Genomic DNA, 25279 nt, shown 5'->3' with positions numbered 1-25279 from the left:
CTTGTTTCTGGTAACAGTTAAATGGAGGTAGGTGGCACCGCCCCCCAGAGCTCGCCCCTCCCCACCTTTTTAACTTGGGAGGTTCTGGCATTTTGCTGAATGGACAAGACTTACTGCAGTTGCTTCCCCTCATACAGAGGTAACAGGAAGGGTTCGCAGTTTTAGTGTTAGGACCTGCATTTTTGGTTATACCTTGACGTTTGGTATGCAGGCTTACGAGGCTTTGGCCAAAGGGTTTAACTAAATAACCAAGTTATTACTATTATTATTGAAGTATTTAAACTTTATACTTATTACCATACAGGCATACCCCGCATTAACGTACGCAATGGGACCGGAGCATGTATGTAAAGCGAAAATGTACTTAAAGTGAAGCACTACCTTTTCCCCACTTATTGATGCATGTACTGTACTGCAATCGTCATAACTGATGTAAAACACGCATTTGTAACTGGCTCTATAGTCTCCCCACTTGCGCACAGCTTCGGTACAGGTAGGGAGCCGGTATTGCTGTTCAGGACGTGCTGACAGGCGCATGCGTGAGCTGCCGTTTGCCTATTGGGCAGTATGTACTTACTCGCGAGTGTACTTAAAGTGAGTGTACTTAAAGCGGGGTATGCCTGTATATGTTTTGTCAATTTGATGCAGCATTGGGCACCCCTGTCTTCTGTTGTCTGAAGCAGGGATATCCTGAACACTTGACCTTTTGGTGGCCCTTGAGTACTGGAGTTGGCCACCCCCTCCCCTATATCATTGGGCCCTTGAAGTTCCAGACCCCATGACATAGTTGCTACGTCGTACGGCACCCAAAGGGTTAACGTTTAAAAGAATGTCAATCTCATATTATTTTCTTGCATCTATTACTGCTGGAAAGGGCCATGTACATGGATGGCACTATAGAAATAAAGATATACATACATAGAGATGTGACAAAAGTTTCATGAACTAATTTATATGCAAATATGGGGTTATACATCATGGTTTGGAATATGTTTTTATACCTGAAGAACAAAACAGTTACATCTTTTGGCATTTAACTCTAAGGCCGTGCGTATAGTGCCCGCAACGATTGATGTCACCCGTCGCCGCTAGCGAAAGTTGTATTTCGCTTTGCGACGGCGTCGCGGGTGACCAGGCCATTGATTGGTTCAGGGGCTGTCACATGAAGCGACAGCCCCATAAAAATCAAATATTCCCGGCTGCAAAAAAATCACGTCGCCGTCGCGCTTACTATAAGCGCACGCGGCGGCGACAATGTATTTGTATGTCTTTATATAGCGCCATTAATGTACATAGCGCTTCACAGTAGTAATACATGTGGTAATCAAATAAATAACAGATAATATAAATAACAGATCATGGGAATAAGTGCTTTAGACATTAAAGTAACATTAAGGAAGAGGAGTCCCTGTTCCGAGGAGCTTACAGTCTAATTGGTAGGTAGGGAGAACGTACAGAGACCGTAGGAGGGAGTTCTGGTAAGTGCGTCTGCAGGGGGCCAAGCTATATGTATCATGTGTTCAGAATATCTACAGTGCTATTCATATGCTTCTTTAAGCAAGTGTGTCTTAAGGTAGGTCTTAAAGGTGGATAGAGAGGGTGCTAGTCGGGTATTGAGGGGAAGGGCATTCCAGAGGTGTGGGGCAGTCAGTGAAAAAGGTTTAAGGCGGGAGAGGGCTTTAGATAAAAAGGGGGTAGAAAGAAGACATCCTTGAGCAGAACGCAAGAGTCGGGATGGTGCATAGCGAGAAATTAGGTCTGAGATGTAAGGAGGGGCAGAAGAATGTAAAGCTTTAAAAGTGAGGAGAAGAATGGAGTGTGAGATGCGGGATTTGATCGGAAGCCAGGAGAGGGATTTCATGAGGGGAGATGCTGAGACAGATCTAGGAAAGAGTAGAGTGATTCTGGCAACAGCATTTAGGATAGATTGTAGGGGAGACAGGTGAGAGGCAGGAAGGCCGGACAGCAGGAGGTTACAGTAATCAAGGCGGGAGCGAATGAGGGCCTGAGTCAGAGTTTAGCAGTTGAGCAACAGAGGAAAGGGCGTATCTTTGTTATATTGCGGAGGAAAAAGCGACAAGTTTTAGAAATGTTTTGAATGTGAGGGGCGAATGTAAGAGAGGAGTCGAGTGTGACCCCTAGGCAGCGTGCTTGGGCTACTGGGTGAATGATCGTAGTTCCAACAGTAATGTGGAAGGAGGTAGTAGGGCCAGGTTTGGGAGGAAGTACGAGGAGCTCTGTTTTAGCCATGTTGAGTTTAAGGCGGCGGAGGGCAATCCAGGATGGTATAGCAGAGAGACATTCAGAAACTTTGGTTTGTACAGCATGTGTAAGGTCGGGTGTTGAAAAGTATATTTGTGTGTCGTCAGCATAGAGGTGATATTTAAACCCAAAAGATGTTATTAGGTCACCTAGAGAGAGTGTGTACAGAGAAAAGAGAAGAGGTCCCAGGACAGACCCCTGGGGTACTCCCACGGAGAGATCAATAGAGGAGGAGGAGGTGTTAGCAGAAGAGACACTGAAAGTACGATGGGAGTGGTAGGATTAGATCCAGGATAGAGCTTTGTTCCGAATACCAAGAGTATGGAGAAATGAAGGAGAAGAGGGTTGTCCATGGTGTCAAATGCTGCAGAGAGGTCGAGTAATATGAGCAGAGTGTAATGACCTCTGTCTTTGGCAGCATGGAGGTCATCAGTTATTTTAGTGAGGGCTGTTTCCGTGGAGTGAGCAGTGCGGAAGCCAGATTGTAGAGGGTCTAGGAGAGAATAGGTGTTGAGAAAATGGAGCAAGCGAGAGAATACAAGACGTTCAAGGATTTTAGAGGCAAAAGGCAGGAGGGAGACAGGTCGATAGTTAGAAAGACAGGTAGGGTCAAGCTTGCTGTTTTTGAGTAATGGTATGAATGTTGCATGTTTGAAGGAGGATGGAAAGGTTCCAGAGCAGAGGGAGGAGTTAAAAATGTGTGTGAGCGTAGGGATTATAGTAGGAGCAAGAGGTTTTAGGAGATGGGAGGGAATGGGGTCAAGAGGGCAAGTGGTAGAGGGAGAAGAGGCGATCAACAGCGACAAATCCTCCTCTGAGACAGTGGAAAAAGAGTCAAGGAAGGCAGGAGGAGAGTTAGGAAGAGGTGTAGGATGGGAGGAAGAAACAGAGGGGATGTTCTGACGTATGGATTCCACCTTTTCCTTAAAATAGTCAGCAAAGTCCTGAGCGGAGATGGAGGAAGGAGAGGCAGCTGAGGGTGGTTTGAGTAGAGTATCAAAGACAGAGAACAGTCGGCGTGGGTTAGACGCGCATGTTGATTAGTGCAGAAAAGTAGGCTTGTTTAGCTTGCGAGAGGGCAGAGTTGAAACAGGATAGCATAAATTTGTAGTGAAGGAAGTCTGCGAGAGTGTGAGACTTCCTCCAGAGGCGTTCAGAGGAACGAATGGAGGAACGCAGCATGCGCGTGTGGGAATTTAGCCAGGGTCTAGGGCTAGAAGGGCGAGGGCGGCAGAGAGAAAGCGGTGCATGTAGATCAAGAGACGAGGACAAGACAGAGTTGTAGTTCCTGACCAGGTTGTCAGGGTCTGTAGCAGAGCTGAGAGAGGAGAGGGAGGAGCGTAAAGTAGACTCAAAGTCAGGCAAGTGAATAGAGCGCAGGTTTCTGCAGAACCGGGGGGTAGATGGAGAACGAGAAGGGGAGAAGCGAGATAGAGAGAATGAGATGAGGTGATGGTCAGAGAGAGGAAAAGGGAAAATTGAGAAATCGGAGAGAGAGAAGTTTTTAGTGAAAACCAGGTCTAAGTGGTGGCCATCCTTGTGGGTGCTGGCTGCAGTCCACTGTTGAAGGCCAAAAGAAGAGGTTAGAGAAAGAAAGCGGGAAGCCGACGGGAGAGAGGGGTCATCGATGTGGCAGTTGAAGTCCCCAAGGAGAAGAACAGGGGAGTCTGAGGAGAGAAAGAAAGAGAGCCAGGATTCAAAGTGAGAGAGAAAGGCAGAAGGGGGATGAGTAGAGGTAGGTGGGCGATAGATGACTGCCACATGGACAGGGAGAGGAGAGAAGATCTGGACAGTGTGAACCTCAAAGGAGGGAAAAGCAAGAGATGGAGGAATAGGAAGGGTTCGGTAACGGCAGAGAGAGGAGAGCAGGAGCCCCACGCCTCCACCCCTGCCATCCGTGAGCGGAGTGTGGGAGAAGGAAAGGCCACCATAGGAGAGGGCAGCTTCCAGAGCAGTGTCAGACTGAGTGAGCCAGGTCTCAGTTATAGCAAATAGGAGCAGAGAGTGAGAGAAAAAAGAGTCATGTACAGAGAGGCACTTGTTAGAAAGGGAGCGAGCATTCCAAAGGGCACAGGAGAAAGGGAGAGAGGAGGGAGGGTGGCAGGGGATGGGTATGAGGTTGGAGGGGTTGACACCAGAAGGAGTAGAGGTTGCAATTGGCAGGCGAGGACGAGCGCATGTAGAAATAAGGCAAGGATTGGGAGAGATATCCCCAGAAGCAAGTAGGAGAAGCATGGATAGAAAGAAGATGTGTGAGGATGATTTGTAAGGATGTTTTTTAGTTCAGGGGATATAGCTGTGTGGTGTCAGAGGACGCAGGTAAGAAAGGAGTTCATGTGACCTGAGAAGTGGTACATTTGTTTTCGGGCGACGTCGCATCGCCGGCACTATAAGCGCGGCCTTAGAGCCATAATGTACACGTGGAACTGTTGTGGATAAAAGGGAATGACATGAAAAGAGTTTATTACATAGCGGCAGTATTCAATATCTGGAAAACAAATCAAATCTTGTCATAACTCATGTGCACAAACATAATGGCATAGTCCAGGGGTGGCCAACTGCAATCCCCAAGGGACACCAATTGGTCAGGTTTTCAGGATATCCCTGCTTCAGCACAGGTGGCTCAATCAGTGGCTCAGTCTAAAACTGACATAAGGGATTTCAAATCACTATGCAGACCTTACAGAGATTTAATATATTTTAACCTTTTCCTGCCACGCCTGTCTAAATACCAGCCTCTCCCAGTATTTGCATGCAAAAGTATTGATACAAATTAGTTTTCCATGTAAAAAGTGATTGGTGATTGGATTCTGTAATGCTTTTTTTTTTTTTCAGTTATTGAACTTTGCTATGTACCTATGCAGTATCTGTTAGGTATAACATGCCATTAGCCTTTTTCGGAAGCAGATGAAAATCGCCCTCATCAGTTTGTTGCATACAGGGATATTGGTTTTCTAACCACAGGCCTGACATTATCACCCTAGCCACAAAGGGGTTAAATAGATTTACAATGGGATATGGCTGCACTACTTTCAGACATACTTCTAATTATGAAGGGGGGTATAAGATGCATAATGCTTCATTTATAAAGGTGATACTATTGTTATTCTGCATTGCTAATCCCCGTTCACTTAATGACACAGTGACATTGGGGAAAATCCGACACTGTAGTTATCTGTTCTCTGTTTTTGTCTTCTAAAAGTGTGGTTGTGGTATTTCTGTGTCTCGTGTTCAGCTGATGTAGCCAGAATTTAGTTCGCTAGATCTCTTTATCCAAACATCGGGCATATCTGGTTTGCTGTTTGGTAGAACAACAGGGTTTTCGTGGCCTTGGGTTGACTGGTTTTTCCATGATGTGCTGTTCTGTTTTGAAGAATGCGGGGAATCAAACACTGTTTCTCTCAAAGATAGTCTCAGTGTGTCTCTTTTACCATTCAAATGACCCCTCTCAGCTTGGCAGGGGGACTCAGCAGCATCAATGAAATCAGGAGAACAGCTTGTCGATTCAGCTAACTTAGAGCTCTGGTCAAAATCACTAAGACATGTTTCATTTGAGTCAAGGGCATCAAGGGAGCTACCCATGGAACAAAGACACCTAGAATATTCATACATGTGAATGCTTTTATTTGCAGAATAGAGCATTGTTTGACCTTGACTGGTATTTTCAGGATCCTGCAAGCTGTTGGGCTGAATATCGCACGCTGTGTTGTGTACATGGGCACTATCCACCACAGAACCATTCCAGGTCTTGGCGTTCATTTTCTGGCACAGGCAGCGTCCGCATAATTCGTTCTGCGCTTCTGCCTCAGTCCCAAAGCTAGTTTGTCTGTAGGGTGAAGAGGTTTGCAAAGCAGGGCACTGACTAAAAACAGTTTGGTCACCGATTGCATTAGCCTGCAAATCTTGAGAATTTGTTTTCTGGGCGTATTGGATTTCCACCCTGGGGCACTTGTTCTCTGTGAGCTGCATATCTTCAGACAGGATCGAAGGGCGTTTGGAAAGTTTACTAGTGGAAGTGCTATTGTCAAAACTGTCACTGAGGTTCCTAGCCAAAGGCTGAAGTTCATACTGTTCATTCTCTGTGTTGGACTCCTGGACCTTCCTTAACCTGCTCTGCTTCTCATTCCCCCCACAAGTGAATGTGCCATTTGGCCTGGGGTCATCAGGATACGCTTTTGAGACATTGACACAAGGCCAAAGTATCTGCCCGCAGTTCTTCTCTGGGCCAAAGAAGCAGCACAACGACTGGAAAAAGAAACTGGCAAATCCACAGCTGATGCATTGGATCATCATGATAAATATGCCCAGTTTTCTATAAGCCAGAACCGTAGCTGGCAGCATTATTACCCCAGCAGAAAACATTGTGGAGGCTCCCATGGCCGTGGCACAGCTAATCTGCTTTAAGGAGAATGCCACACGGCTCAGACGATCAGAATGCGGGCACAGGTGGTACGAGATGCAGTAACTCACTGTAAAGTCAACAGAGAGACCCACGGCTGCTGAAATGAATAGGGATTCCACCACGTTCAGCTGCCATTCCAAAAGGACCAAAAGACCAACTGTGACCAGGACGGAGCCTCCGATGGCAGTGATGGCAAATAAGCTGAGCAGCACATTCCATGTGGTGAGCAGCAGAACCACAAATGAGATCGCAATGGACAGGCTAGTTACTACCATAATCTCAGTGCTCAGACTTTGCTGCAGGTTAAATAGAGATAAATTACTTGTGAACCACCCATTCTGAAGCCCGGCTGGTGCATTCTTTATTTCATTCACTAGCCACTGGTTTAAGGCGTCATAGAATTGCCTGGCTTTGCTGTAATTGAAGCTGTAGTGATACACGGTCTGAAATTCCAGGACCAGGGCTGCTAGATTCCCTTCCGCATCAAATCTGGGGCCAATATCATAAGCCTCAGGCCCGTCACCCCCTTGCTCTCTAACCATCATTTTTATGCAGTGGAGAAGCAGGTCACTCTTATAAGGGAATGAAAAGTGGTTACAACAAAGGTTGAGGTTGTGGTCGGTTTGTGAGCACTGTCGACTATCCATCCACCGGTAAAACTCTTCCATGAAGCAGATGTTTGGCTTCTTATCTTGGTCGGAATAGTAAAAGCTTTGGTTTCTCACCCTCTGACACAGTTCAAGAAGCCATTTTTGATCATCAGCATTTCGTATGGTAAATGTAGCATCGGTTACTAGTGTCCCGTTTGTCTTTGGATTGAGATGGTCACTGTTATCCGTGGGAACAATGCCCCAAACCAGTGTGATTGGCATAAGCTGCCCTTCCCCATGTTCCATCCGTTCGAACATAAACTGATGGCAATATTCGGCATCATACCTCTCAAAGGGATGGCTCTGCCGAAACACTTGAGCAGATGACACTTCTGAAGAGGGCAGCTTCAGTTTCGGACTTATACATACAATGTAAGCACCCCCTGCCGCAAGTGCTGCAAACCAGCAAATCCAGATGTATCTAAATTTGATTACCCCACAAGGAAGGAGCTTCTCAAACAGGAGTTTTGAGGTTTCAGACAAGGTGCTCTGAACACTCCCAAATCTGTGGTAGAGGGAGAGAAAGAACCTTTTGTGACCGCCACTGTTCCAGTAGTCTTCTGATTTGTAACTGCAGTTGACAGCTATGTAGCGTTCGTAAAGGACAACAGATGCAGGAAGCCAGGTTATCATGAATGTCATATTGACTAATAAAGAGGTGCCCATGTAGATGGCAAAGCAACGGACGGAAGTAATGCTACTCATGTAGCTAGCATAGAATGCAGCGCCAGTTGTAAAGCAGGACACCAACATGAGATAGCCAAAGTGGTGCATGGTTTGGCTCACCCACTGCAGCATCCCGGCGGCAGAGTCCTGCGCCTTACTGAGGTTCCACAAGTCAAAGAAAACAAAGGTGTGATTGGCACAGATGCTGCTGAGGATAATAACCGCTATCAGGTTAACAAAGGGGAAGAAAGTCAGTCTGAAGGCCAGCTTGTACAAGAAGAAAGAAGTTACCAGCGAGCCGACGACAGACATCAGGACCATGAAGGTAATAAAAAAGGAACGCAGGTAAAAAGACATACTTAGAAAAATAACCAGTATCGCCAGAACAGGATACACAGTATCCAAAACAAGGTAGTGCAGGAAAAGTTTGTGCTTTAGCCCCAAGTCCATTCCAGTGATTGCTGTGTAGTTATCAAAGAGGTCCCACGACTCCAAGTTGTCCAGGTAGATGTTCATCATGGATGACCCTTTTTTAGCGGGTAAAAACAGCAGGCTGTACTTTAGAGATGGGACTTGATAATCAGTAGTCTGTGGACTAAGAAAGTCTCTGTCAACCAGAAAATGAAGCATCAGATAAACGGCACTGGATCGTGTGCACTTTTCGGGCACCTTGGCACACTGGGAATGCTTTTCCCTCTCTGACCTTGTGCCTACGCAGGAAGGGGTGAGAGCGCCTCTGTGGTAGTCTGGAGCACAGGATCGAAGGAGCGCCAGCGTATGAGAGATATCAGTCTGGGTGATCTCCAGGCATGAAGTCCGGTTGTAAAGGACAGCTATGTAGTTTCCAAGCGACCAGCTGGGGCAGCATTCCTTTGTATCGCTGCGTTCACAGAGATCAGCGAAGCTGGGATGGGAACGGATCTGAAATGAGCAAACGGAAACGTCACTGACAGGAAACACACAGAGCGTAAATTCCCAACAGACTGACGCACTCCTGTCACTTAAATATATAGACGAATAAATAGTAAATCTGTCTCACTGAATTAATGAAAAACGATTTAAATCTCATAAATTAGTCATCGTTAGCTAAAGGTTCTCTTCTGTAACTAACAGAACAGAGGGGAAACAATATAACTCTTGTAGGCACCAGAGACAAAACAAAACCTGAAACCCAAAGAAAAGTCACTTACTGTAATATATTTATAAAAATGTTTAATTGAAGCTGGATATCTTCTAATAAAGTCTTACACCAGACATTATAACATAACAAAGTGGTTTATTTGCAGGTTTGCAAACACACAACGTTTCAGGGATCTCCCATGCTCAGGTGAAAGACTTTATTAGAACGGCGCGGCAAGAAGATATCCAGCTTCAAGTTTAACCAGGTGGCAGAAGTGGGATCCGAGCCGCTCTTCAACTGCCCGCACCTTACAAAGAAAACGGACACCCACTACAATTATCTATAAGAAGTGCGGTAAGATCCAAAACCTTTATCCTGACTGGCTGCGGGGGGCGCGGGGTTTACAGAGGCCCCGCGTGCGCTTCCCGAAGGCATTTAAATGAATGCTGGGGGAGCTGCAGGGCCTCTGTAAACCTTACTTACCTTGATTCAGATGCTCCTGGTGACACGTCGCCATGGCAACACAGAGTCAAATGACGCTGTGGGGCCATGTGATGTCACGTTGCCATGACAATGTGACGTCATGCCGCTGTGACGTCTGAATCTAGGCAAGATGGGGGGGGGGGGGCGGAGGGGAGGGCGTGAGGACAGGGGGAACGCCAGCAGGGGAGCGCAGAGGAAAAAGATTGTGCTCCCCTGGTATAGACCAATGGTGCTCAACTCCAGTCCTCAAGACGCGACAACAAGTCAGGTTTTAAGGATATCCTAGCTTCAACACAGGTGACTCAATCGAAGACTGAGCCACTGATTGAGTCACCTGTGCTGAAGCTGGGATATCCTCACAACCTGACCTGTTGAGGTGGTCTTGAGAACTGGAGTTGAGCGCTACTGGTATAGACAATTAAATGTTCACTCATGTCTTCTTTACTCTGGTAAACAACTCCTCAGTATCATACCTGAAGATATAGGCCCATATTTACTAAATGGAGCTATCCCCTTAGAAACCTTCTAGCGCTGGCAGACACCTTGCAGGCGATTGGCTTGAATGGGTTGTAAGGTGTCTTCCTTTGCCAGAAATGTCTTATGGTAGAGCACTGCTTAATAATAAATATGGCTCATAATGGTTCTAAATATATTGATGTATTCCCAATGCTTTTTGTTCATTCCTTTTCCTCCCAGTAGAACCTGAAACGTGTTGTAGTTCGTTAGAAAACTTACCTGCCCCCTTGTTTAATTAGAAAACTAGATTAAAAATAAATAACTATTAACCACATGCGGCATAGTTTTTTTAGCAGCAGATATGCAGAGAGCACATGCAAGGCCTGGTTCCATTAGGAACAGTTTCTGAAAACTTATTAAACAAACCAAAGGAGTGCAGCTCGCTGAAAGTGCATTACTGACCTTTTCCTTTTCCATGCGGCACATAGACTGGATTGCCTGCAGATTCCACAGGCTCCCAGCTGTTTTGGACATGAACACAAGCTGTGCGTAGCTCTTGGCTGTAAAACAGACAGAACATTTGGATGCAACAGGAAGCAAGTTTTAAAGCGGAGGTGCCCAGCTACAAGTCCACCTTATAGCAGACTGTCCAGAGGCTAGAACAGGGGTGGCCAACTCCACTCAAGGGCCACCAACAGGTCAGGTTTTAAGGATATCCCTGCTTTAGCACAGGCGGCTCAATCAGTCCCTGCTTCAGCACATGTGCCTCAATCAGAGCTCTGATTGAGCCGCCTGTGCTAAAGCTGGGATATCCTGAAACCCTGACCTGTTGGTGGGGGGTGGGGGTGCGCTTGAGAACTGGAGTTGAGCACCCCTGGTTTATTCTACCATTTAATGCACAGCCTTTTTTTCCCTTTCATCAAAAAATAAATTCCAGTCGAAAGGTGTACAGCTGTTTTCAGGTACCACCTGGCCCGTGAGACGTACCATGAGCGCCTCCCATAGTCTTACCAACATCTATCTGCAAGAGAAGTCTCTTGAATTCCCAATAACTCAATTCTGCCCTAACTTTAGTGAGTAACCCGATAATCCTCAGAACCCCTAACATGGCTCAAAAGTAATACTTTGTTCTGTATAATCAGACAGGCCGCAAGACTTACTAGAAAATATGGTGCCTGTAATTGTATCTGCACATGTCGGAGTATTCCTCCCAGTTGTATGTACCTTTAAAGAGTCTTTAACCAAAGTATTACCATAACGCAGATGTAGCAGGTGTCATTGTTTCTTGCGGTGGGATATATTATGCGTTACTCTGTACCGACATTGCCATTGAGTCCTATGGAAATACTATGATATTCTGTTCTTTATCGTGAAATGTGCTATCTGGGGTAACAATTTGGCACACAAAGGCGCAGATCCACAAAAGGGGGCTAAGCTTTAGCACACTTTCACTCCCATTCATACGAATGTGAGCTGAGACATGCTAAAGCTTAGCCCCATATTGTGGCTATGGCCCTAGGTCTGTGTGTAGCTGCGTGCTACAATGTATTCTGCACCGCCATCTCAATTTGGGCGTTTACTTCATTTGAATCTCCACTCACCAGGAGAACCACAGAAAAAGCTGTCTACGCCATCTTCTTGTTCGACCATTCTGCGGGATCGGGTCTCGGCTCTGCTGTGGAATGACCGTTCATTTCTGCTGCTTAGATCCATATCGTCCAAACTGATAAGAAATGATTCACATCCAGTGACACACTAGTTGATTATAGTGAGGGAAGTCAGTCTGATCTTTAGAACTAAGACCAAAGACTTGAGAAAAAAAAAAACAATCTGAACCACAAAACAAACACATCGGGAGAAAGAACCCTGAAAACACGTTATGATTTTCTTGTAATTAGAAATGTAGATGATCCAGGCATTGTGTATAGGAACCACTAGTCTAAGCAAGGTTAGATCTCTGGCAGTATTGCTATGTTGGGAGATGGGGTGGGTTGGATATATTCTATTTTCAAGTAGATGTTAATCTGAGGAAAGGCATGTACTGTAGCCACAAAAAGCATAGGAGGTTGATAACACAAGTTGTATGTAGTTCATTTTATTACGTGATATTAAAGGTTAGGTTTTACTTACACTAATTGCTATAGATTGAGCCCTGTTTCTATGTTCTTAGTGTAATTGCCGATTTACAGTCAAGACCTTTATATAAACTCACCGAGGTGGAGCACCTCTTTCATGTACAATATATGGGTTGAGGTACCTTCAGTTTAGGCGGTGTAAAGCTTTGTGTTGTTACTAGTGTACTAGGGAGAAGGAGCAGCTCAGGGAGTCAAGACTAACTCTGTAAACAATGACACTGAGTGTAAAGTAGGGGAACCTGGTTCAATTCCCGGTGTCGGCTCCTTGTGACCTTGGGCAAGTCACTTTATCTCCCTGTGCCTCAGGCACCAAAAACAGATTGTAAGCTCATCTGGGCAGAGACTTTGTAACAATCCTATGTGCTGCGTACCGCGCCCTATACTGTCATTGTGACGTGCTGTGTGTCCCATTGGGAGAAACGCTATATGAAATAAAGCTATTATTATAATTACTTGGCATGAATGGAGGATAAAACATTTAATCAGCCATAGCAGCGGCATGGAAACAGGTCAACACTCCCGCCAGAATCACAGCGGTCAGGAGAATAAACGCTGTCATGACCATGGAGAAGCTCACAGCCATGCTCCATAAGAGAATGCCTCAGTTTTGCAAGGGTCTAGGTCAGGCAGCTGTCGCTGAACCATGAAGTCGGAGAACTTGGAGGAAGCGGCTTACGCTCCCATCCTCCCCCCGCCTTCCCAACCCCCCCATGTCTGTCTGTCTCTTTCTGCCCCCCCCCCCTCTCCTCTCTCTATCCCTTCTCTACATTGGTACGCATTTTGAAATAACCAGTCATGTGCCCATGACTCTGTGTAATCTGTACCTAGATGTTTCCAATAAAAAACTTTGGAATAAAAAAAAACCATTTAATCAGCTGGATCACTGTGAAATATCCATAAAGCAAACACGTTATACCTGTTCTTCTCGCCGTAGGGATAAACAGACAGAGTTTTCTTATAGCCTGTGTTGCTTTGCATGTTTTTCCAGGTTATTAACTTTCTCCCAATATCCGTATCCCTGGGCTCGAACCCCTGTAATGAGACACACACCCCTTTATTATCAGTGTTACGTAGGGTCCATTTTCTCATGAACAAAATGAAATTCCATCAGTGAAGGAAAGACCTGCCACCCAAGTGCCTCAAATATGTCTTCCCTTTTTTGGCAGAAACAAACAATCTCTTGGACTTTGCAAACATTTCTCTGTAGCTGGTATAGTCAGCAAACCCTGTAAAAAGTTCTGCTCCATTTGCCTTGCTGAATTCTCCCGTCTAGGGCCTCCATAATATTGTTTGTTACTGTATATCATGGCCATACAGTATGTGTGTCTTGTGCCTGAGTCCATTACATCAGGGGTTCTCAACTCCTGTCCTCAAGACCCCTCAACAGGTCAGGTTTTCAGGGTATCCCCGCTTCAGCACAGGTGGCTCAATCAGTGGCTCAGTCTTGAGGACTGGAGTTGAGAACCGTTGCATTAGGGAGCGTCTTGGTGTCTTTCCTAATTATTCTTTCATGTCTGTATATTGGCAGTTCCATCCTCAGCCTGGTTTGCCTCGCACGTATCATGTATGTAGGTGATTCTGTTGTGGAAAACTCACCATCAAAGGCTCAGAAAAGTCTGGCATTTGTCCAACCAGCATCCCGGCCAGAGTACACATGAGCATGAGAAGCAAACAAATCAGCAGGATAGGCAGCGGCCAGTCAGTTATCAGCTGAGAATAACTAGAAAGAAAGCAAAATACTGTACGCATCTTAGGGTATTCATTAAATGATGACAGCGCCGATAAGGGCACTATTGCATGGACACTCTCATTGTCTCATCTCAATGAGCGTTGATGTAAATGGGCACTATCGCAGTTTAATGAAGAACCACTGTTTGTATCCTGTACCCATTAGTTAAAGCTCAGACCCTTAGCGTTATAGAGCAGCTGGGCTGAAGATGACAAAGCGAAAAGTCGATCTGATTAATGTGTTTCCCAATGTCTTACAAAAACTATGGGAGGCTTTAAATTGCTTGGAAGCTCCTCTTTCCCGTTCTGTAGGAGGAACTAAAGTGCACCTGTTTTTTGATGCCGTGTATGGGAAGGTCTGATTTCATTGCAATGTCTATGAGATTTGTTTTTAGGTTTAGTCACTATCAAGTTAACACCTTGTTATGGGCTTGTTGGTCAAACGAGTTGTTAACTTCTTGCATGTGATTTCGGGAGCTAAACCTTCAAGCTGCAGACCTGGCAATATCCTACACGTGTGGTTTTTTTTTTAATAAATCTGTTCTGTACTATGAGAAAATACTTGTTGCATGTTTTTTAAAACAAATCTGAATGACATTTTTAATGTATTATAATGTAACAACCCTTTTTTTGTTTCTATAGCAGCAATTTACAAAGTCACAGATACTGAGTCAATACTCCTCTACAGTCATTTAGTGAACCCCCCCCGAGCCGAATCTTCGCTGATCGATCACAAAAGAACGGACCGATCGGCAACTTAGTTAATTACTTATCATTGTGTGGATTGTATTGATGCACATATTAAAGGGGAATAAAATAGACTAAAAAAAAACCGTCAGCTTGGACCGCTGCTTTAAGCTTTGACATTAGCCAAACTGGATCACTGTGAATTTAAAGCTGCCAGGGAATCTTGACCGTACCTTTTTGGCATCCTGAATGCTTTATCGTGCCTTGCAGAAAAAAAAGAGACGGCAGTTAATATATGTTTTTTGATGGGCACTTTGAGAACAGATGCAAAAAGAGCATTCAGGGCCAGCCATGTAAGAACATTTTCCTGATGTTTACACCTTTACCAAACCAGTAACCACCAAGTGTATGAAGGTACAATATGCAATAGATAAGAAGCATGTTACCAGCAACAACAAAAATATTGTTAGAAGATGGTTACCTCACTGTCACAACATGATGTTGCATTGGCTGTGCTGTCCTCTGGTCATTTGCCCATTGTTTCAAGAGGCATTCTGTGGTTTGATGGGATGCTTCTGATGATGGGTTCCCACTGGACTGGTGAGAGCACAGTGTTCCCCTATCTTCATGACCTGGCAGCTGAGGTATGGTGTAGCTTGCTTTGCGCTCTTGGTGGCTACAATGGCAACACTTTGGATGCTGGTGAGTGTCCCCTAAACGAGGTGGCACCTGTCCATTGGATCTGCTCATGGTAGGTGACTGGCAATGGCTGGATGTAGGCAGACGGTCTCTCACAAAACTAGGTGACTCCTTCAGTAAGCAGTGATGGACCTCCCGCGCAACTCCAGAACCTTGTGCATCAAATCCCCGGGCCCGTGGCTTATTGTCACAGTCCTGGAAGGTTTCCCCCTCCATGATCATCCTGTAAGAAGTGATGGGAATATGGGGGAAAAAATGAATGTCACGGAAAATAACATTTCGTCCAGATGATGCATATTTAGGTTAATATCTACTTAAACCCCGTCACTACCAGGGCAGCCAGCAACACTTTGCTTTTCCCATTTGGTAGCAAGGGGGTTAAAGGAAGCTTTTCATGTTCCAACACCATAGCACCGGATTTGCCAAAGAAAAGGAATTAATATGATTTTGCCCTAGTTTTGTATCCAGTGAATTTTGATAAACAACCCTTTACTATTTGTCCACTGGATTTTAAGCCTGAATACTCATTTTAAGATGAATGTTAGTACTGTATTCCCTATTATAATTCATGTTTCTCTGCATGCAGTAGCCTTTTATCATGGGAGAACAAAGACTGCCCTCTATGTAGCACATAGCTTCAATTTCTCTTGCTAATCCACAGGCTTCATGGCATTGTATCACTTTCCAAGAGGTAGCTCAATGCTCAGAATTCGGTAACTCTCTGTTAATGAACTGTATAAATAGATTTAGAAAGATTTGGAAGAAAGCACACAACTGTAAATCCTCCCCCCTCCTCCGCCCTCCTACATCCAGCCTTAATATGACCGAAAGAATCTCTGAAGATTTAGAGACTCGTAATTATTAAGGCTAGACAGATTAACATATGCCCATGTCCACAAGACCCGTGTTTTAATGGGACCTTTGTTGGGGGGTTTTAATGTCAGGGAATCTATCCATAATGCAATGGTCTGTATATTGCATACAGAGATTGTTTTGATGAGTTTTTAGTTTGTCATCAGTTACATTATTTTATATTCTGCTTAACACACCTCCTGCCTGTTCCATGGCTTGTAGGTGGTGGCTTTGTATGTGCGTGGCATTCCCAGAATCCTTGTCTGCATGTAACCACTCTATAATATGTGACAATGTGGTGAGAGACGCAGGTTTGGGGACCCCCAGAAAACATGCAGATACATTGATGAGTCTATGCTGTCCATATCTTCTCTATTCACATATCACTCGCATATCCATAGCATGGAGCAAAACCTATGTCAGTGAATATTGACAAAGTCTTCTCAGTGCAGCTCTCCTCTGGGACAGAGATACAAAGTAGAGCTCTACTCACAAATTTATAATGCAAAGTCTCCATTTAATGTGACAGCCAAGAACAGTGGATAGACAATGTTTCAGGTTCCATATGGACCTTTCATCAGATGAAACGTCCATATGAGACCTGAGATGTTGTCTATGTTGTGTTGGCTGCACAGGCAGGACTCTCCTCGCCTGAAACGGTTTCCCCTCATTTTGGAACAGTGAATATTGACTCCATACTCCAATGTAAATAGGGGAAAATACAATATTCTCTGACTGAAACACAAATGGGGCTATGTACCAATGCAGGGAAGATTGGCTGTGACACGTTAGTCATTATTTGTCCACGGAAGAAGCAAATGGCAAGAAGCCCAAAAATATATATGTATACAGGTTCTAACACTAATTATGATATATCCCGTCCGTTGGGCCCCGGTGTATCCCTTTGATACGGTTGCACGAAACGTAAGAAACTTGGTAACCACATTTCTTATATCTGATTCTGATTGTTGTCCCGGGACGTTTTGTCCACTTCAGAGGAAAGATGGAAACTATTATGCACAGAGAGGTGAAAGTTATCATCCCATTATAATCCTGTGCATCGTATCTGTTCCCCAACTTCTCCTATTGACACGCCCCATATCACAAAATGACACCCACGGGGCAAATTGGAGCACAGTATTGTGATGCTTTGACACTAAGAGACATAGCATGACAATACCTCTCTCTTTTTATTTTACCGGTTGTGCTTCAAACACTTTCCTTGATACACAGAGCCCTCTGATTTGAACAAGTAGAAAGAAAGGTGGGAAATTGGCTATGCGCTCCGAAACAATAGCAGGACGTGGCCAGAGACATTGCAAAGTTTTTAATGAAAAATAATAATCGTGCTACAAGCAGGTGAAATCCTCTGACGCGTTTCGCACGCAAGCTACTTTATCATCGTTCCTTATTGCATGAGGTAAGTAGCACCAAGATTTTGGACAATACTTGATTTGAACAAGGGAAGGAGATATCACAAAATTCTTAGCATCGCCCCAATTTTTCCCTTATCCCAGAGGTGCTCAACTCAAGTCCTCAAGCCCCCCTCCCCCAACAGGTCAGGTTTCAGGATATCGCAGCTTCAGCACAGGTGGCTCAATCAGAGGCTCAGTCAAAGACTGAGCCTCTGATTGAGCCACCTGTGCTGAAGCAGGGACTGATTGAGCCACGTGTGCTGAAGCATAGACTGATTTAACCACCTGTGCTGAAGCTGTGATATCGTGAAAACCTGACCTGTTGGGGGCGGGGGGGCAGGAGGACTGGAGCTGAGCCTTACCCTGTACTTTGTAAGGGAGGGGGTTGTGCATGAATCTCATAACCACATCGATTTGGGTGGAGCAAACAAAACTAATAGTAAGCACCCCCTTATTTCAAGTCCCTGATTTAACATTGTCTGACAGAGAGGTTCACCACGCTATGCTAACCAATGCCGCGTAAATGAAAACGCGGGAACATTGTCCAACTATTAAAATACTTCTTGCCTGGTATTTTTTTTTAAAGCACCAATCATTAAAGTTTAAAGGAGCAGTTCCATGTGACAGTTCAACTAAAATATATATTCTTTCAATCCCCTTTAAAGTAACTCTGTTAATCATCTGTGTGGTGTGAAAAATGAAGGTGTTTCCCTTTTTTTCTGGGTCCGTTAAATTCATGCTTATCAGCTTTTTCTGTTTATCCGTTTGGCTGACTCCAAATTTCTTTGCAAGCAAAGAACAACACATTTTACCGGCTGGGATTATCGCTGCAATGATTTAAACCCCTTTTTGTTACTGTTATGAAAGGTCAAAGTTTCAAAATCAGTTCGATATTTTAGCCTTGGAGATTTAACTCGTTAATCGTTGGAACATTTATATATTTAGAAATGTTAAAACAACGCCAGGAATAATGAACAATAATGCGGATACCTGAGGTCCAAACAGTGAATGAAAAATTAAATATATATTGAAGAATAAATAGATAAATATGTGTATGAATAAAAACAAAGATAAATATATAAGTAGCTACATTTGTAAAAACAAGCTACAGAGAAAATGCAGATTCTTTTCAAAATTGCACACTGGAAAAATTGAACCTTACAATTCTGTCTAAACTGCCTGGCAACAATTCATTTGCCTGGCTCAATTATCAAGATATGCTGGAAAAGAACAATCAGATTATTCCCTTTGTACATGGATAAGAATAGCTGAGCAAAGAGGCTGAGTGCTGCATTTCCACAGTTTGGGGAAATAGCTCATTAATTACTAAGGAGCAGAACATTGTAAATGTCATTTCTTGGATCTGATTAATAGAAATTCAACCATGAACAGAATTTAGGGAGTTTGTTTAATCCCATACAGGGACCCATATAAACTCCTCTTTTGCTGATGTTTTCCTAACGGCAAAATACGTTTTGGGGGGTGGGAGGAGAGAGTCGCTTAGACGACTTTTTGCATCTCAAGAACTGCGACTGCAATGTACGATTTGGAAATTCTCCATCTACTTAAATGGGACGGAAGATGTCTTTCAGCGCCAGAAGGTGTCATACGGCCTAGTACTGCTTAGTAAATATGGGCCTGAATGCAGTGTCGAAAAAGAAAAGCACAGACGGAAAACACATATATTGTAATGACAGATACGGTGATCATGTTTAGATGATCCGTGTCTCCTTTGTTAACGCACGGCAGGTTCATGAGTTTTACTACAAAAGAGCTCCACTAAGATATCATGGGGTAGAAATGATAACACTTGTAGATATGAGATTGCATCAATGAAATGTTTCAATGCTGTACCAGGTATTGAATTATGTAGACACACAGATTCACTTTTCTGCTGCTGCAGGTTCCTGGAAAAGGACTGGTGTCAAATATATATACCAGGAGTGGCTAACTCCAGTCCTCAAGGGTCACCAACAGGTCAGTTCTTCAGGATATCCCTGCTTCAGCACAGGTGGTGCAGTCAAAGACTGAGCCACTGATTGAGCCACCTGCGCTGAAGCAAAGATTTCCTGAAAACCTGACCTGTTGGTGGCTCTTGAGGACTGGAGTTAGCCACCCCAGATATATATTGTACTGCTTAACCCCTTCGTTGACAGAGCAAAAGCGTTGCTGATCCCTTCAGCAATGTAAGCGTTAAGGTGCATTTATGTTCTGAGCTCCTGTAGGAGAATAATAGCCCTGCATCTCACGTGAGATATTAGCTGCTTTCATGTATGGTCTCTTGCCTGGCCAGGGAGTTGTGATGACAAATGGGCACCTCATTGCTCAGTGAAATGTGTAGTTTCATGCACATACCGTATATATATGCTAATGATTGATTGTGCAAGATTAATTAGAACATCCCATCTAAGGTGATACTGACATGACATCATGATAAGTCAAAGGGATCTATTTATCAAAGTCTCCAGGCTGTTGGATCAAATAACAGCAGAGTTATGAAAGAAAAATAGCCAATTTGTGCTGCATTTTTGCAAAAACGTTGCCCAATTTTTGCGTCTGAGACAAAGAAACGCAGATAAGATTTTTCAATGGAAAACAATTTTTACATTGAAAGTAATGGGATTGGTTTCTTCCTCTGCCTTTTTTTTTTTTTATAGCTGATGGTATTCGGTAGTATGTCATATTGTAACAAGCCAGCTGGCGCCATCGTAGAATATTATAGTGTTTAGAACATCATGGGCTGTAATACGTATCTTTTGTCAGCAATGGAGAGAGAGACTGAATTTTAAATTGTTTCTACTTCTTGACTATATATATATATAGCTCAACCCCCTTATAACGCGGTGCTTGGGGTACAAAGAATCACATCGCGATATAAGCGGATCACGTTAGAAATAATGTAACATTGTATGCATTGTACAATACAGTATTTAAGATACCAATAATCGTGTTGTAAAGTATTCATAAATACAAAAATTGGGAGCCACGCTTGCATCGCGTTATAAGCGGTATCGCGTTGTAATGGATCGCGCTATAATGGAGTTGAGCTGTATATATATATATATATATATATATATATATATATATATACATACATACAGTGGTCGACAAATCACCAGAAAATCTACTCGCCGAACAAAAAAATCTACTCGCCACCTAGTACCACGCTGCTTGGGCCAATAGGAGCTCGCCATGATGTTAAGTCCACTCGCCCGGGGCGTGCAAATGTATAGGTTTGTCGAACACTGTATGATATATATATATATATATATATATATATATATATATATATATATATATATATATATATATATATATATATATATATATATATATATATAAAATTAAGGTGGGCACTTTCACTGGTGTTTTGGTTTTGTATTCAAAACAGACAGGAAAATTTATTTTTGATACATTTAAAAAAAATGTTGTTCATGAACACAAACGTTTGCCCAGGTTATAAAAATAAAAACATTGAAGTTTGGATTCTGCAAACTGTGAACCTGCTCATCCTTATTGTTGAAAAAGGTGCCAGGGTTGCCCGAAATGTCGATTTCTGAATAAATCATCGGTTTATGCATTTTTACACAGCGTGCCGGTTCCTATTTTTGTATACAAAATGTTGTCTACCAAATAAGTAAAGGAGTAATCCGATTGCCAATTCTTGGAGTCAGGAAGGAATTTATTTTCCCCTTATGAGATATCATTGGATGATATAACACTGGGGTTTTTTGTTTGCCTTCCTCTGGATCAATAAGTAAGTATAGATAAAGGATAAAGTATCTGTTGTCTAAATATTGCATAGGTTGAACTTGATGGACGTATGTCTTTTTTCAACCTCTTCTACTATGTAACTATGTAACTATACACATCCTTTGATGTCCGTGCATCTTGCCTGTGATTTTATATGGGAGTATATCAATTAAGTACAAATAGCCATGTTAGTCCAGTTGTGATAGTGCAGAGTAAATGAGTACTTCAGTATTAGGTGATACCTTTTTATTTGGAGTAACAATAGATATTATAAGACAAGTTTACGCAAATGTTCTCTCTTCCTCAGGTCAGCACTTCTGCTTTACAGAGATTGCATGAGTTATACACAGATGCATACATCCTCTGCCTTAGATTGTTATCTGGGGTTTTTTTTTACATCTGGGTTAAGCTCATGGAATCTCTTTAAATCAGTGTCGTTGACCTGATGAAGAGAGAGAACTCTCCAAAGCTTGTCTTATAATATCAATTGTAAGTCCAAATAATAGAAGGTATCACCCAATACTGAAATACTCATTTATCGTGCACTGTAGGAGTATATGAGTGCTGACCGTCTGTTCCAGTATATGTATATATGTAGAATGTATGTATGTACATATACTCCTGTATAATGACTTTTGATTACTCAAGGTGAAAATGAGAAAAACAAGTGTTATAAACGTTTAAATTATTCCTATTGATGCCAGTAGCAAGTAAACCTTTCTTTAATTCCATTCATTGCTCTTGTGGGGTTGATCTGTAATTCTAAAGTTGTTTATATAGGAGCTCATGTGAATGACAGCAAAGAGCTAAATGTGTACAGCATCTATTTTTTTTATGCCCTCAATGCTGGGGGGCTAGTGTGAAATATACAAATCAATATTTGCTTTTTTAGATGAACTGTATCTTTTGACAAAAAAAATATCACTTAAAAAGTGTGGCTTTTTAGAGAAAGGCCGTTAGTAAAAAATTGAAATAAATTGTGAGTGTATCATATTAGCTGTATAATAAGATAATTTTTTTTGCAAATCTTTACTTATTTCTTCAAAAGCACAAATAATTACCATCTCTGAATTAAATGTGTTTTGAAGAGAGAGCAGAATGGGGTAATACTAAATCTGTATTAATATTGATCAAGTATCCTTTTATATCTTCTGCATGGATAAAAGCCTAAATAGAAGAAAGTCAGGGGAGGGGAGAGCAAATACAGTGGAAAATCAATAGTGAATTATCTCCTTGATCTACTGAATGGTAACAGAGAAGATGGAGACGATGCAGGTGATGTGAATGTTGGTTAAAGCAGGGGGGAGGCTCAACTCCAGTCCTCCAGCCCTTCCAACAGGTCAGGTTTTTAGGATATCCCTGATGCAGCACAGGTGGCTCAATCAGTCCCTGCTTCAGCGCAGGTGGCTCAATCAGAGGATTGAGCCACCTGTGCTGAAGCTGGGATATCCTGAAAACCTGATCTGTTGGGGAGGGGGGGGGGGGGGCGGGCTTGAGGCCTGGCGTTGCACCACTGGGTTAAAGCACAGAGAGGTCAGTTAGGAGAAGGATACAATGATTCCACATACAATATCAAGACACAGGCATGGTGGGAAGTGGAGTTGATGGATGGCAGCTGTTTATTGACAGGTACAATCCAGGAAAGGAGGGATGGGATGGGGATGGATGATCTTCCAGTGTACGGTGCTGCTATGGAGGAGAGATGGTTGGAGGTCAGACATGGTAATGCACACAGGTCACATCCTGCAGATGAATCATGCAGAATTTTGGGGGAGCTGTTCTTGCTACCTTGGTTCCTCCCTGTGGATCCCTCCTGCACAGCTGCCCCCAGCTTGTTCTCCCAGGCAATGGCGTCTGTCCATGGTGATCCCAAGCAGGCGGAGGCTGGAAATCAAGCTCTCTGCCCCCCTCAGCCTACCAGGGAACTCAGACCCCAGCGCAGGAGCCGGGAGCTGTCTAGCCTGTAGTGGTGCTGAAGCCCTGGAGTCCAGTGCGCGCGCGTAGTACTTGCAGCGTTGCCTGGGCTTATCCTAAACCAATAGATGGATCAGAGAGGGAGGAGAATGCAATTTAATGCGGGCAGTCGCCGTGGCAACCACTGACAGAGCCAGGGCTGTGCTGACCTATCAAAGAGCGAGCCTCATGCGAGCAAGGCCATTCCTCCAATCAAAGCAAGCAGTAGGAGGATGTTAGCCAATCACAGTGAGGTGGAGATACAATGTATCAGCCCAATGATAGGAACCCAGCAGTGTATACATGGAGGGATGGGGGGGAGGGATGAGTCCCAGGCTTCCAGCTGAATTAGCACTTTCTTTTTCCATTAGAATAGATACATTTAGTCAAAACTCTCTTCTCTCCCTATATTCTTATCTTTACATTCATTTAGAACGGTGTATTTAGAGACCGATTCCCCCTGCATCTGTATTTCTTCTTCTTTTTTCTTTTTCTTTTTTTTTTTAAAGATTTCTTCCCCATCCCTGATGAAGGTGCATATTGGCACATTGATTTTCCATGGATACAACCTTGACTTTTTATAGTCATTGAATTACCTTTTTTGTTATCTTTTGATTTTTTTTTCCTATTTTTGAAGTGAAACTTCCTTAGTGGCACCTCATTCGTGATGGGGCAAAAAAGAATTGTGGAGGCAGAAATGAAACGGATGTGACGTCAGTGCTGGCAGTTGAGGCCGGGCTGTGTTCTGGCTCAGCCCGACCCCAACACTGACATCACACCCGCTCCACAAATTATCGCCGCCGGCCGCTCCTAATGGCCCGCGCTCCCCCCACATGGCTGATAACATGCGGCGGCGGCGGCGATAGCCGCCGGCGCCGCTCCTAACGCCGCCATTCCCCCCGCACATCCGCTGCCAAGCCGCGCATGCTCAGTAATGATGGGGACTGGAGGAAAGCCACGCATGCGCAGAAGCGGTTGGCAGCGGTGCCGTTCCCCGCCCGCTGCCACGGCTGTTAACATGTGTCCCCGTCTGCTGCCCGGGACAGCAGAGACCGCCCGACCGGGACAGCCCCCCACCCACCCTTTCCTTACCCGAATGGGACCTCCCTCCCAGCCCACACATGGACCCGCCTAACTTCCACTACCGCTGCCATGCCGCGCATGCGCAGAAGCGGCTGGCAGCGGCGCCATTCAGCCCTCCAGTGACGCGGTGGTACAAAAACCCGGGCGCAACCCGCGCGGACCCCCTCCCGGACCCCCCACACACTGATGGACCCCCCCGGACCCCCCACACACTGACGGACCCCCCCACACACTGACTGACCCCCCCACACACTGACTGACCCCCCCGGACCCCCACACACACTGACAGACCCCCCCAGACCCCCACACACACTGACTGACCCCCCAGAGACCCACACACACTGACTGACCCCCCCAGACCCCCACACACACTGACTGACCCCCCCAGACCCCCACACATACTGACTGACCACCCCAGACCCCCACACACACTGACTGACCCCCCAGAGACCCACACACACTGACTGACCCCCCCAGACCCCCACACACACTGACTGACCCCCCCAGACCCCCACACACACTGACTGACCCTCCCAGACCCCCACACACACTGACTGACCACCCCAGACCCCCACACACACTGACTGAACCCCCCAGACCCCCACACACACTGACTGAATCCCCCAGACCCCCACACACACACTGACTGAACCCCCCAGACCCCCACACACACTGACAGACCCCCACACACACTGCCTGACCCCCCCAGACCCCCACACACACTGCCTGACCCCCCCAGACCCCTACACACACTGCCTGACCCCCCCAGACCCCCACACACACTGACCCCCCCAGAGCCCCACACACACTGACTGACCCCCCCCAGACCCTCACACACTCACAGTCACACGCACACTCAGTCACACACACTCAGTCACACTCACACGCACACTCACAGTCACACGTACACTCAGTCACACTCAGTCACACGCACA

General features: G+C 44.6%; 1 protein-coding gene across 1 annotated transcript; it reads right to left on the bottom strand.

The window, feature by feature from the left end:
- Positions 1-401: 401 nt before the first annotated feature.
- On the bottom strand, positions 402-23342 carry DISP2 (dispatched RND transporter family member 2). The gene is made up of 8 exons (XM_075613396.1): positions 23097-23342; positions 15071-15511; positions 14823-14852; positions 13771-13894; positions 13091-13206; positions 11641-11762; positions 10502-10599; positions 402-8901 (listed from the first exon to the last, which is right to left on the bottom strand). Exons 1-8 carry the CDS (start codon positions 23168-23170, stop codon positions 5494-5496), a joined length of 4413 nt encoding a protein of 1470 aa, XP_075469511.1. The 5' UTR covers positions 23171-23342; the 3' UTR covers positions 402-5493.
- Positions 23343-25279: the final 1937 nt, after the last annotated feature.

The sequence above is a fragment of the Ascaphus truei genome, chromosome 9 (genome assembly GCF_040206685.1).
Source record: "Ascaphus truei isolate aAscTru1 chromosome 9, aAscTru1.hap1, whole genome shotgun sequence".
NCBI classification, from domain to species: Eukaryota; Metazoa; Chordata; class Amphibia; order Anura; family Ascaphidae; genus Ascaphus; species Ascaphus truei.
This window is presented reverse-complemented; position numbering and strand designations above follow the sequence as displayed.

What these genes read in the sequence shown, in the direction of transcription:
- DISP2 (XM_075613396.1), bottom strand. Translation starts at nt 23,170, where the DNA reads ATGGACAGACGCCATTGCCTGGGAGAACAAGCTGGGGGCAGCTGTGCA. An exon ending in CATCATGTTGTGACAGTGAG is followed by an intron (nt 14,853 to 15,070) that starts GTAACCATCTTC and finishes TTTTTCTGCAAG; the next exon opens with GCACGATAAAGCATTCAGGA. An exon ending in GCCGCATGGAAAAGGAAAAG is followed by an intron (nt 8,902 to 10,501) that starts GTCAGTAATGCA and finishes TGCTCATTTCAG; the next exon opens with ATCCGTTCCCATCCCAGCTT.